This window comes from Chelonia mydas, chromosome 4 (genome assembly GCF_015237465.2).
Source record: "Chelonia mydas isolate rCheMyd1 chromosome 4, rCheMyd1.pri.v2, whole genome shotgun sequence".
NCBI lineage: Eukaryota > Metazoa > Chordata > Testudines > Cheloniidae > Chelonia > Chelonia mydas.
The window spans coordinates 117458007-117472384 of record NC_057852.1 but is presented as its reverse complement, the minus strand read 5'-3'; the positions used below and the strand labels follow the sequence as shown (position 1 = coordinate 117472384).

General features: G+C 41.6%; 1 protein-coding gene across 6 annotated transcripts in view; it reads right to left on the bottom strand.

The window, feature by feature from the left end:
* Nucleotides 1-14378, bottom strand: part of TBC1D14 (TBC1 domain family member 14) — a 109582-nt gene that overhangs the window by 73927 nt on the left and 21277 nt on the right. The window contains exon 1 of one of the 6 annotated variants that reach the window (XM_037898117.2): nt 9415-9533. The exons of the other annotated variants lie outside the window; for them this stretch is intronic. Within the exon in view, the coding sequence (XP_037754045.1) occupies nt 9415-9449 (35 nt within the window). The 5' untranslated portion in view covers nt 9450-9533. Of the gene's footprint in view, nt 1-9414; nt 9534-14378 lie in introns of those variants that run through there. 6 annotated transcript variants of the gene reach the window in all.

Below are 14378 nucleotides of genomic sequence, written 5' to 3'. Positions count from 1 at the left end.
TTCTTTTTCCTTCTCCTCCATTTCTTTTTCCCTTGCCTCCATAGCTCTCCTGTGGGCAGCCTCTTGGGCTGTTTCCTTGGTTTCTGTCATGTTTGCCTTAGTTTTTAACTAACTTTACACCCGAGAGTTAGAAATAAAAAACAAACAAACGTGGTTTGTCAAAAATATATTATATATAGGTTGTGCTGTAACTGGATACCTATGTTCTCTGATAGTGATTGTCAGCCTACAGAAAAAGCCTTCAAAAAAAAAAAAAAAAAAAAAACCACAAAAAAACCCTAACACCTTTGTCTCCAGGCAAATAGACAGAAAACCCCTCTAGATGCTCTGAGGTAAAAAACAACTTCAGGTCTGTGAAGACTTGTGGATTTCCCTGCAGGAGGTTAACTACCCTGCCTTCAGGTAGAGAAAACTCCAGCTCACAAAAGACAATTACCTTTTGTCTCTGCTCTGGCCCGCAAGCAGAGACCAAAAAAACCTAACTGCTTTCAGCTTAAAACCTGCTTTCCAGCAGCCCAAAGGAAAAAACATATTTCCTTTTAAAAAAAAAAATCTGTGCTTCTGGTTCAAAAAATCTCAAATTGATCTCAAAATGATTTCAAGTTAATCCCACTGCTCTGCCACCATGTCAAGGTTCCTTCCCCACTCTGAACTCTAGGGTATAGATGTGGGGACCTGCATGAAAAGCTTATTTTTACCAGCTTAGGTTAAAACTTCCCCAAGGTACAGACTATTTTATTTTTTCCCTTGGACTTCATTGCTGCCACCACCAAGCGTCTAACAAATATATAACAGGGAAAGAGCCTGCTTGGAAACATCTCCCCCCCCCCCAAATCCTCCCAAACCCGACACCCCCCTTTCCTGGGGAAGGCTTGATAAAAATCCTCACCAATTTGCATAGGTGAACACAGACCCAAACCCTTGGATCTTAAGAACAATGAAAAAGCAATCAGGTTCTTAAAAGAAGAATTTTAATTGAAGAAAAAGTAAAAGAATCACCTCTGTAAAACCAGCTTTGAAAGTATCTTGTCTCCTCATTGGTCATTTTGGCCAGGTGCCAGCGGGGTTATCTTTAGCGTCTTAACCCTTTACAGATGAAAGGGTTTTTTCCTCTGGCCAGGAGGGATTTAAAGGTGGTTAGCCTTCCCTTTACATTTATGACATGTACTATTACATATCACAAACTACTCCTTTAGCAAAGGCTATACAATTTAGACCAGCACATGTTCACAGCTAAGTAAACAGTACTTAGTAGTTTACAATGTTTTATATTAACCTGCCATCAAAAACTGGCAAACTGTCCCAACGCCTTGTTTCTGCTGAGCACATATGCACCCATTACAGGCAACACTGAACCACATATTCCAGAACTGATTATTAGGCCTTCATTTGTGCCTTCCCCCAAATTAATGTCATCACAATGTGTGTGAGTATGTATTGTAATTGAGCTATTTTTACTGGTTTAGGAACACCTACCTCAAACTCAAAAATCGTATTTACAAGAATGGATTACATGCCTCAATACCCTCAAGAGTATAGTTAACTTGAAGGTCCTCTTTGGTTATCAGATTAAGATACAGATAAGATCAAGAAGTTAATTAAGGACTATGGAAATCACTACTAGTCAGAAGCAGCTGGTGTTCAAAGTAGGAGGTGTGGCCACACCTCCTACATGCACAAGTTGGCCAGTTTTTCCATATTGAAAATATGGAGACAATGAGGGAAAGGGGAATGTTTTGGTGAGAGATTATGGAAACTGACTAGGAAAAGGGAGAAACCTAGTGTCCACTCTCTCATCTTCCACTACCTGTTTACTTTCAGACCGTAAAGACATTTTACAGTAAGTGGTTGGAGGGGAGAAAGTGTTAATCCCCAATTCACCCTCCCCCCATTCCCCCACCCTGTCTACACGCCCATTCATCCACAATCAGGTCTACCAACCTAGCTCAGATCCCTCAAACCTCACCTTGTTGTGAAGTCATCACCAAGGCGGCAGGTTGTATTGCACCTGACAGTAAAACAGCAACATTGGTAGCCATATCATCATCATCATCAACAGGGCTTAGTCTCATCATCCCTCAAATGATCAACCCTCCCTTCTAAGTGTTCAGATATTATCATCTCTATCAATGTTCAGATATCAATCATCATCCATACCTTTGTCACTCCTATTATTTACAGAAATATCACCCGGCTCAATGTCTAGTTGGCAGCCGATATCAAGCGGAGAGTGCCCAAGGGGTCGGTTTTGTTCAACATCTTCATTAACGATATGGATGACTGAATGGATTACACCCACAGCAAGTTTGCAGATGACACTAAGCTGGCGGGAGACGGAGATATGCTGGAGAGTCTGAATAGGGTCCTGAGTGACCTAGACAAATTGGAGGATTGGGCCAAAAGAAATCTGAGGAGATTCAACAAGGACAAGTGCAGAGTCCTGCACTTAGGACAAAAGAATCCCATGCACTGCTACAGGCTGGGGACTGACTGGCTAAGCGGCAGTTCTGCAGAAAAGGACCTGGGGTTTACAATGGACGAGAAGCTGGATACAAGTCAACAGTGTGCCCTTGTTGCCAAGAAGGCTAATGGCATATTGGGCTGCATTAGTAGAAGCATTGCCAGCAGATTGAAGGAAGTGATTATTCCCCTCTACTCGGCACTGGTGAGGCCACACCTGGAGTATTGCATCCAGTTTTGGGGCCCCTGGTACAGAAAGGATGTGGACAAACTGGAGATAGTCCAGCAGAGGGCAACGAAAATTATTAGGGTACTGGGGCACATGACTTATTAGGAGACGCTGACGGAACTGGGATTATTTAGTCTGGAGAAGAGAGTGAGGGAGGATTTGACAGCAGCCTTCAAATACCTGAAGGGGGGTTTCAAAGAGGATGGAGCTAGGCCGTTCTTGGTGGTAGCAGATGACAGCACAAGGAGCAATGGTCTCAAGTTGCAGTAGGGGAGATCCAGAAATAGGCAGTGTGGATATTAGGAAAAAACTATTTCACTAGCAGGGTGGTGAAGCACTGGAATGGGTTACCTAGGGAGGTGGTGGAATTTCCATCCTTAGAGGTTTTTAAGGCCTGGCTTGACAAAGCCCTGGCTGGGATGATTTAGTTGCGGTTGGTCCTGCTTTGAGCAGGGAGTTGGACTGGATGACCTGCTGAGGTCTCTTTCAACTCTAATCTTGTATGATTCTAGTGAAGAATGGTGTGATGAAAATACAACGGCAAACCTAACTTGCTACCACAGGAAACACTCTGTACACTCTGAACAAACATAGCCAAAACTTTCGGTAGAGCAAAGATTTTCTTTATAGTCATCATCAGATCTGGAGCCATGGGCAGGGACGTATTTTTCATTAGGCACAGTACCTATGGGTGTTGATATTCTAGGGGAGCCTAAAAATTCAAATGTTGCCACTCCCGAGTCCTGGCAGGGGCTGGGCCAGGGCCAGCAGAGGGGAGAGATAGCCCCAAGCAGCCGTGCTGGAGCACTCCTCACTCAGCCTGGTTGACAGAGTCACCTCCCAACAGGGAGTGCAGATGGGGGACAGGGCTTGGGAGAGTGGGTCTCTGAAGGGGTTTGTGGTGGGGGGGGGACTCTGGGCAGGGGGAGAGGTCTGTGTGTGTTGGGGTGCTGGGCAGTGGGGCTCTGTGGGCAGGGAGGCACCTAAAAAGTTAAAAGTGGCAGGGTACCACTGCTGCAAGTGGGGTGGGGGGCTCTGAGCCACCACAAGTGGCCGCAGCTCCTGGCCGCTGCAGGTGGCAGGGGAGGCTCTGAGTCCCTGTGCCTGGAAACGCCCAAGATGTAAATCCGGCCCTGGGCTAGGATTTATAACCACAAACTATCTTCATTCCCTCAGCCAATTCCAAAACAAAAACGTCTTAGATATCAATGAGCTCATGACATACACAGAAAGACCAAAAAGAGCTGAATATATAGCATGGTTAAGAGAAAACTGGGGACAGTCTACAAATATCTGAAGGGTATAAACGCTGTGGAATTAGAAGAATTTAAAATAGCAAACAAGAGGTATAAGTACGTAAAATGAAGCTAATAAAACATTTAGGCTATTCACATCATGAAGTGTTCCTGATATCAAGTTGTATTCGGTTGTGAAAGTCTTGCATAGTCCCCCAAAACAGAATATCTCGTTACTTGTAGAACTAGACTAGAATGAACACTAGAATAGGTATTGTAGGGAACAAAGCTGCATTGCCTCAAGAAGGCAGACTGGATGACCTGGATGAACAGACCTTTGTACGGTCTGCCCGTTTGTCATTGGACAGGTATATTATATTACAAAAAGCAACCATAATTGACACTGACTGGCATCCTTTGTGGCCACCTCCACAAAATGACAAGAATCTAATATGCTATGAAGCCTAGAGGTGAGTACCTCTGAGTTGAGGTACATTCCATTGTAAGTATGTCCAAGCTCAAATTCACTACTTTGCAAATGAAATGCTTCCAGGGTCGTGGAATCCTTTTCACAAAGATGGTAGTCATGTGATTCCCACCCCCCTTCCCCTCTCACCCCCCACTGGAGGGTACTAGTACTTGCTATGCTATTTCTCCTTCCTAGTGAGATGTTGAACTACAATCTATTCTTATGCTGAGAGCAAAAAGATAAGCTAGGACAAAAAATGTACAAATAAAGTATTAGTTCTATTCTCTGCTAGGTATTTGCACAAAGAATTGAAGTGTACACAGAAAGGCCAATTCCACACATTTCTCTTGAATCCAACCTAGCAATCACATGTTCTTCCTATTTCAATTTACACAAAAGTATTAATAGAGTCTTTCACAACTCACTGCTAGTCCACCACCAAAAATAAACTAACTACTACTAAAGGAAGCTATGTACAGTAGCAGCATTTTCCTTTAAGTATACACAGAAGCAGGCAAACAGGAATTACAAGGTATAAGAAACAGTAAATCTAGTTTCCATGTTATTGTGATTTTCAAGTCTAGAAGTAAGAGGACAGTTCTCTTTCAGGTTTGTTTTTGTTGTGAATTTTATTTATTTATCCTGCAGCATTTGCTATTCTATTTCATAGACTGAACCATCTTTTGTAACAGTTTGTTACACGCTGATTGCTTAAGTCTCATGAGATCCTTCAAGTGTAAGGAACAATTCTACCCAGGCATTTCTCATTAACCTATCACTGTAGTTCATATATGTAATTGTGCAAAATTAAGGTGCAATTAAGGTGCAATTTATGTCCAAAAACTATATTCTTCAACTCACAGTGAGGTCTGCGTGGCCCAGTGGACACGGTACTGGACTGAGAATCAGGAGACCTGGGTTCTATTCCAGGGTTTGCTGGGTAACTGTGGGCAAGTCACGTCCCTCCCTGTGCCTCAGTTTCCCGATCTGTAAACTGGGATAATATACTGAACTCCCTTGTAAAGCACTTTGAAGTGTACAGATAAAAAGTGGTATATGAGAACTGGGAATTGTTATTATGACCATCATGTTTTTGGAGAAAAAAGCCAGCTCTGGTCCACACTATGAAATTTAACCATGTCTAAACACAGGGCCAGCATGGGGCACATAGCTAAGGGCTGAAAATGATTTAGTACTAGCCACAGGCAAAGAAATCATTATTCAGCACTTTGTCAGCTAACTGCAACTAAACACTAATACAAGATCCGTTGTGTAAATTGTTGTGAGAAATTAGCTGATTTGGTTTATGAACTTTGCATATTGGCCTAATTGGTGACCTCTTCTTTACACCAATCAATATTTTGTCAGACATCCACCTGCACATATACTGTTTGGTACACTAACTGCACCTAGCTGGGTACCTCCTACAGCACTAGAACTTTAGACGAGGTATTTAGAGTTTACATTTTTTTGGTGGGGGCAGAAAAATAGCGGGTCAGTTGGGAAAGAGACCAGCACTCCCTTCTCCAAGCTAAAACGTAACTGTGTAAGTCTGGGGGGAAAAAAATAGATCAGTACCTGACCAGACAATTCATCTTGTACACCATGCAATTCTTATTTAGCTCATCAAATAAGATAACTGAAACTAAAAAAATCAAATGAGGAGTCCTTGTGGCACCTTAGAGACTAAAAAATTTATTTGGGCATAAGCTTTTGTGGGCTATAACCCACTTCATCAGATGCATGGAGTGAAAAATACAGTAAGCAGGTATAAATACACAGCACATGAAAATGTTGAGAATGGGCCACATCCACCCTAACTGAACTGGCCTCATTAGCACTGACCCCCACTTGGTAAGGCAACTCCCATCTTTTCATGTGCTGTATATTTATACCTGCTTACTGTATTTTTCACTCCATGCATCTGATGAAGTGGGTTATAGCCCACAAAAGCTTATGCCCAACTCTAAGGTGCCACAAGGACTTGCTCGTTGTTTTTGCTGATACAGACTAATGCGGCTACCCCTTTCAAACCTAACTGAATTGGTTAATTGAAATTTTGTCTGTATGACTTCCACTGTAAAGTCTTGGGGCAGTGGCCATATCTTCCTCTGCCTGTGCTATGTCAAGGACCCATGCTCAGTTAACTGGAAAGGAAGCTGAAAAAAACAGATACAACCAGCACCTTAAATTAAGCAAACTGCTTGGATTTCTTTGTGGTTTCTGTCACATCCAAATACTGGTACCTTGTTGGCCTCCAAATCTTGTTGGGTGCCCCCTACTCCCAGTGCGCCCACTCCTCTGACTACAATGCAATTAGAGACACAAGATAGACAAGGTAATATCTTATTGGACCAACTTCTGTTGAAAAGAGCAGCTTACCCAGAGCTGCTCTTCAGTTCAATGTGGCTGTCATTTGACATAGTGAAGACGTGGCTCCATCTTGTCTTGGGTAGAATGGGGGGAGATTAAAAAAAAAATAGTATTTTATCAAACTTCTCCCACATTCTAAGCCGTCCCATTTTAAGTTCTACGTTGAGATTCCAAAACAAGACTCCACATGCAGCAGGCTATACAGCCCTTCATATGACCATCACTCATTTAATCAGCACTAAAATAATTGTTGACATTTAAGTCATTAAGATTCAGAGTCAACATGCATTGCAACGAACAAAGGCAGTTAAACTTTGCTCAGAGCTATTGTTTCTAGATGTCCGCAGACAACATGGCATTGGTTTATCCTCTGTTCATGTATGTCTAGGGCTTCACAGCCACAAAGGGCAAGTGACTTTTCCTCACAATGAAAGTGTACATTCCGGAATACAAAATGTCAGTCTCCCAAAAAAAAAAAAAAAAAAGCAGCACCAGATTCCTACGCCAGCACAAACTGGCCCAAATTAGATGATTTTGTAATATTAGTCACAACCTAACCTTCCTGTAACTGTGATCCTGTAGTATCCTAAAGCCTTGGTCTATCCAAGGCTGTGACATGGTTTAACCACACTTAGGTCCTAACTACACAGCAAGACAAAAGTGTAAAAGAAAAATCTGCAAAAAAAAATAAAGTGTTGCAATACTTTTCATCTGGAACTATCGTCTAATCATCAAGCTTTGTGTCAGGTTTAATTCTAGTACAACCTACGCTAGAAAAATTGCTGCAACGTGGCATTTGGTTGCAACACTAGGTCCTAGCACTTAAAATACTGTTCTGTCCTTGCTATATGGACAAGACCAAACTATTTTACTATTGTTCCCAAATCCTGCAGAGTCCAAGGATCCAACATGATTAGGGAATGTGATTTTCTCCCATTTCCAGTGCCAGATCCAACCACTTGAACTATGCCCGACACTATACTGCTGTAAAACTAAAAGTCTCCATTCGATTCTCCTAGCGCAGGCGGAGCTCTGCAAATCTCTGAAGAAGGAACCATTACGTCTCCTTCTGTTGTACAACTCAGTAATTCATAATCAAAAGCTTTGCTTTAAGTTTGAGTTACCAGAGCAAAAAGCCCCCCAAACATTAATTGTTAGAGAAACAGGCTTTCCAGATTTGAGCAACTCTGAGTTTAGAAAGCTAAATTGAGCAGCCTCACTTCTGAGCCAAGTTCATGCATGAAAAGTTTCAGTCCAAAGGATAAATCAGTGAAAGGGTCAGCCATGGCTAGTAAAGAGCTACAGATTAAACAAAAACAACTGTACTATGATTTTACAGTCTCTCTCTCTCACACACTTTTGGTGGGGAGGGGGCAGAACCTAGACTTATTTTAAAAATCAAGTTTTCTAACCTCAAATTTCACAGTAGTTTTAAGTCACAAGAAATTGATTTGATACCTTACATTAAAAAAAAGGGTTGAGGCATCAGAAAATTCATATGCAGCGGTGTCATCTCCATCTACTCCAATGTCTCCTTCACAGCCATTACAGTACGTCAGGTTGATTCACAGTATGGAGTTTAACAGCAATATCTAACATGATGCATCATGTCCGTTGTATCATTAGTACAGAGGAATTAGTGTGTCATGGGTTTAATTTGCACCCCTACTAAAAATGTGAAACATAACACTAAACTGCAGCAGCAAGTTATAAAAAAGTTTGAGTACGGACAAAGATGACACCACACTGAAAATGGAAAATGAGTCTTTCTGCAGAGTCCCCTGTAAAATGAAGTGTGGCACATAAAACGTGTTTTGCCTTGTTATTGCAGAAGTATTTTCAATTAAATTTGTGAGAAGAAAAATTCTCAACCTGGAGGGAATGTAAGTTCTCACTCAAGAGTGAGCTTTTAAGATGACTGATCTTTTACTTGTGTACAACTGGTTTAGCTGCTAGTGCTTTCCGAAAGCAGTGTTCAATTTAGATTTATCAATACATTATGGAGAAAAAGAGGAGGGAGGGACATGGTAGTAAAGGATAGTTACATTAGATACCTTTAGTGTCTTCACTATGTTCAAAGTGAATGCAATTAATCAGGAATAATGTACTTATAGCTAACCTCAGTTTGGTCAAGAAAATTGTTGTTTTATGATAAAAATTTAAGAACATTCAGCATTCATTTAAGATTTTATAGTGCACACTGAAAAATGTTTTTCATACACCTGGCAATACCAAGACACATGCAGTATTGTGCCCTCCCACAGCTATCTGGAAGTCTTCTAGTATCATTCAATACCAAGAATACCTAATAAATAAATTCCACTGGCACTCTCTCAAAGCTTTTCCAAGTTCACATGTTTTTTTTAAACTCATACCACATACAGAAGAGCATTGTCTGCTGCTTTCAACCTTCCCAAAAAGCCAGGGAATCCCCAGCAGAAACTTCAGCTGCCACTCTTAGTTGGATAGGTTATATAGCCATTCCATTAGCTTTGTAGTGTCCATTCAGGTATTTTCACACTCTGATGTCTTATTTACAAAGTTTAAAAATCATAAAAAAAAAATATACTACTGAAGTTGAACTGCTGCCTTAAGCAAATAGTCACTTTCCAATTAAAAAACAAAACAAAAAAATCTTGTGTACAAACCTGTCCATTAAGAGGAGTACAGAAGGTGCTGCCATAGTTTCTGTTGCTAATTTAATCCAGATTTGAAAATCAGTTGCAAGGGTCCTCGAAATGTGTCTGAATCCTTTCACAGTCAAATCCACACAGCTAAAGATTTAATGTTCTACACCTTCACAGAATGCCGTCAGAGTCAAGGAACTCTACCTCTCAGTAATTGCCACTGTGTCAACAGGAAAAAGGAAGGACTCCCACACTGTGTATTCATCAGAGGGTGGGGAAAAGCAGAAAGTCAGGTAGGTAGACACCTTTTGAAATCTGCTGTATACAAACTCAAATTACAGTCTCCCTTCTGGCCATGTGTACAGTATTGTATCCATAGTTGTAATTCTTAGAAATAAAATCTTATAAAAAATGAAATTTGCTAATTTGGCAGCTAAATCAAAGGTGTACATAGGATGTTTTAATCACAGCATATTTGAGATTTAGTCATATAGATTATAAACATACATAGAGTGCTACTTGTTAACCCCCTGCTTTCAAACTTCCACATGCCTTTCATCAAGCTGTACTCTCTTACCAGTGACATGGTCCTCAAAACCATTAAACATTAAAACAGGAATTAGTCATGGGCTAGGAGGGATCAGGGTCCTGGAACAATTTGTACGGTGGGGGTGCTGAAAGCCACTGAACCGAACTGTAAGCCCTGTATGTAATGGAAACCACTTCGAGACAGAGGGTGTGGCAGCACCCCAAACACCTGTAGTTCCAGCACCTAAGGGAGGGATTGTGCTTTGGCTGCTTTTGGAAAGGTCACCAATATGGAAATCATGCTATGACCCAAGAACCTCCTAATGCCAACCGGCAGAGGTCACAGAGGGTGCAATGTGTTTTACAGGGATCCCCTGGGTCAGTTATATGCATAATACTTCACTAGAGAGCAGAATATCAAGTCGAAATTGAGAGCCAGTAAAAAAAAAGACCCCAAACACACATACCAACTGGTCACCGTAAACATTGTGAAATATATGTAAGGAGAACATTGAAAGAGTTACACACCTATACTACAAATTACTATGGTCTGCAAGTTAAAGCAGGTCACTAGAAGGTGACAAACATGTTATTTTCAGACAGGCAGGCGACGCTTATCTGACTGGGTATACACAAATTGAGTATTATATACTTCACAAGGGCATGGATCACTTGATGATTACCTGCTCTGAAGCACCTGGCATTGGCCACTGTCGGAAGATAGGATACTGGGCTAGATGGACCTTCAGTCTGACCCAGTACAGCCGTTCTCATGTTCTTACAATGGTGTCATAAATATAAAGGGAAGGCTAACCACCTTTAAATCCCTTCTGGCCAGAGGAAAAAACCCTTTCACCTGTAAAGAGTTAAGAAGCTAAAGATAACCTCACTGGCACCTGACCAAAATGACCAAAGAGGAGACAAGATACTTTCAAAGCTGGCAGGGAGGGGGCGGGGACAAAGGGGTGTGTGTGGGTGTGGGTATGGGTGTGGTTTTTGCCCGGACCAGAGCAGGAATGCAGGTTAGAACTCCTGTTAAGAGCTAACAAGCAATCTAGTTAGATATGTTAGATTCTGTTTTGTTTAAATGGCTGATAAAATAAGTTGTGCTGAATGGAATGTATATTCCTGTTTTTGTGCCTTTTTGTAACTTAAGGTTTTGCCTAGAGGGATTCTCTATGTTTTGAATCAGATTACCCTATAAGGTATTTACCATCCTGATTTTACAGAGGTGATTTTTACTTTTTCTTCAATTAAAATTCTTCTTTTAAGAACCTGATTGCATAGGTGAACGCAGACCCAAACCTTTGGATCTTAAGAACAATGAAAAAGCAAATTGGTGAGGATTTTTATCAAGCCTTCCCCAGGAAAGGGGGTGTAGGGTTTGGGAGGATTTGGGGTGGGGGGGAAAAGACGTTTCCAAGCAGGCTCTTTCCCTGTTATATATTTGTTAGACGCTTGGTGGTGGGAGCAATAAAGTCCAAGGGAAAAAGGTAAAATAGTTTGTACCTCGGGGAAGTTTTAACCTAAGCTGGTAAAAGTAAGTTTAGGGGGTTTTTCATGCAGGTCCCCACATCTGTACCCTAGAGTTCAGAGTGGGAAAGGAACCTTGACAAATGGATACCTGTTTACATACTAAACCAAACAGTTAATCAAGATTAAAAAATTAACAAGAGACCCCAAAACCTGCAGGAAGGAATACTTTTTCTGGTAGAAGTACTTGACTTTAAATGTACACTGTCAATCTATAGGTTCTTTTAGCAATCAGCATAGATAATTATACAGCCTTCATTATAAAACTGCTAACTGGCAACAGGGAAAGTGGGGTCTGAGGACACATATACACAAACTCCATTGAGTGAATAGGCCCAGAATTGAGATGCTTGACACACAGCACAACAGGCTCTTCCCTCCTTCCAGAATCACTGCTGGAGAGGTTACAGTGTTAGGGACTTGTCTTCACTGTGGGGGAGGAGGAGGAGGAGAGGGGTAAATCGACCTATTCTTTGCTACTCCAGCTACGTGAATAACTAGTCCTGCTAAAAATCAATCCCTGGCTGCATCGATTGCAGCAGCATTGATCTCCCCGTAGCAAAGACCAGCCCTAAGTTATGACAGGCCTTGACACTTTGAGGCAATACTTCTTTCATAACGGCCTAGATTACAAGATTTAACAAGTTCTATCCATATTAAGCAGGAAAAAAAATTGTATAATCAACATCCAGATAGAGATTTATATTTTATACAAGAAATACTCATGTTTTTTCTTACACCTCCTATACCACCAATCTCAAGATATATTCAGTAGCACTCAAAAGTATCCTGTTCCAGACACAGATCTTTAATTATCCACTGCATTCTTATTGCAGAGTTGTAATGCAACCATCCCCTTTACTTTCTCTCCAGACCATTTTTGTCTTAGCCTTTATTACGTGACGTAGGGCAGAAAAACTCCAACTGTACTTTTGCACCTCAATTTTGATCATTATCAAACTGAAAAATATAAGGGAGCTAAAAATAAAGTACTATGGTAATTAAAGAATGGTTTAAAAAAGTTCATTTATTATGAAAGCTCTCACTCAATATCCAATTATTTAATCTATTTGCACCATGCACAATGTGTTTTGCAGAATCAGAGCCATTAAGGGAATGCAGAACAGGGTAGACATTAAGTAGGACTCTTGAAGGTCAAAGTAACGTTGCTGTTATAATTTCTGCACACTGTAATAATAGTCCACAGTGGACATTACTGATAAGGAAGTCGGATGGAGATTAGCTGGTATTTTAATTATAGATGGTCAGAAATATACCAGTCATGTGACAGGAACTGTGCAGATAGCTCAACTAAGTTGATTAAAAAAAAAAGCTATTAGCCACCACAGTCTGAACCAGGGTAACCACCCAAGCTACAAAAAATCGCTGCAAGCTCCTTGACATCGCCACCCCCAGACTGAAAGAGCGTACTTCACATTGGCAGCGTAGACATAGCCAAGTTTTTTCACCAAAAGTTATACCACCTTTATTAAAGCGATTTAATTAAAACTTATGTTGCATGTCCACACTAGCTCTTGTGTCGCTGGCACGCATGCACACTAGCAGCTCTTGCAATGACAAAGAGCAGTGCACTGTGGTGCTATCCCACCATGCAACTGGCCGCAGGGAGCTTTGGGAAGGGGTTGCAATGCCTCATGGGGCAGGTACAGTGTCAACACGATTCATCCTACTAGACTGCCAGCCACTTTTCAACTGAAGCGTGTGAGTGTGAGAGAGAGACAGACAGGGAACATGTGTGTATGGGGAAGATACAGACAGTGTGTGTCAGCATCTCACAAGTTCAGAGAGCTGCCTATAGCAACCTGTCCTAAGGCAGGGGGAGGGGGAAACCCTGACATCAACCCCGCCCCTTCCTCCCTGGCTCTGCACAGTACAAAGTCTCTCTCTCACACACACACCACTGCCCGCCTGCGCTTTGGTAGTGTGGGAGACAGCAGGAGCATTCCATGTTAATGATTTACTCTGTGTGTCCCAGAGCAAAGCAGCACAGCACCCTGGGGCTCTCAGAACGGAGCAAGCAAGGTGTTTACACTGGCCCTTTGGTGATAAAACCTTTGCGCAAAAAGTCTTAATCACTCTCGTGGAGGTGGTTTTATTACAGTGCTGCAACTGAGGAGTTTCAATGCAAAAAGTGACTTTGCCGCATGTACACCTCTGCTGTTTCATTGCCAAAAGCTGTCTTTTGGCAAAAAAAACTTGCAAGTGTAGACGAAGCCACTGTGTGTAGGTGTTGAGCTAGAGTAGTTTCCTCCGCACATTAAATGTTCAATGCCTTCTGCACTATTCACATTGAGCTACAGAAAAGAAAAAAGGAAAACAAAAAGGTATCAAACACCTCTAACTAATGGAAATGCTTATTCTACCTAAATTTTTAAGTATTTAAAAGATAGAAGAAATAATGAAATTTGTATCCTACAATGGTCTGAGAAAAGACGACAACTGTCCATCAGTCCAGATTCTACCCTGGGTAATGTCACAGAAGCATCCTGGGACAATAGGTTAGCTGACACCCAAGGAACAAACTTGAGAGAAGATTCAAGGAAACATGGGAAACTTTTGGCAAGAAAGAGGAAGAGATGGGCATGCTTTCCTAGCTAGGGAATTCAATTCAGTTGGTGGGACAGCCGCGAGCAGAGAGTTAGCTGATCTAGAAAGGCTCTCTGATTCTGAAAAGAAGCTATAAGCTGCAAGACAAGGATCCCAAACATGCCAGAGGACTCTGCAGAAGCCCAGAGAATGTTCCAGAGTGGTGAGGAACCCAGAGGCAGGGTAACGCATATAGGTGTGTACACTGTTTTGTATACATTTGTATTTCTCTTGCTACCTAAGCAAAGGGCAGTGGCATTTCAGAATCCTGGGTAAAAGTCCATCCATGTGTCTGTTTGCTTTCACTATTGCATGCC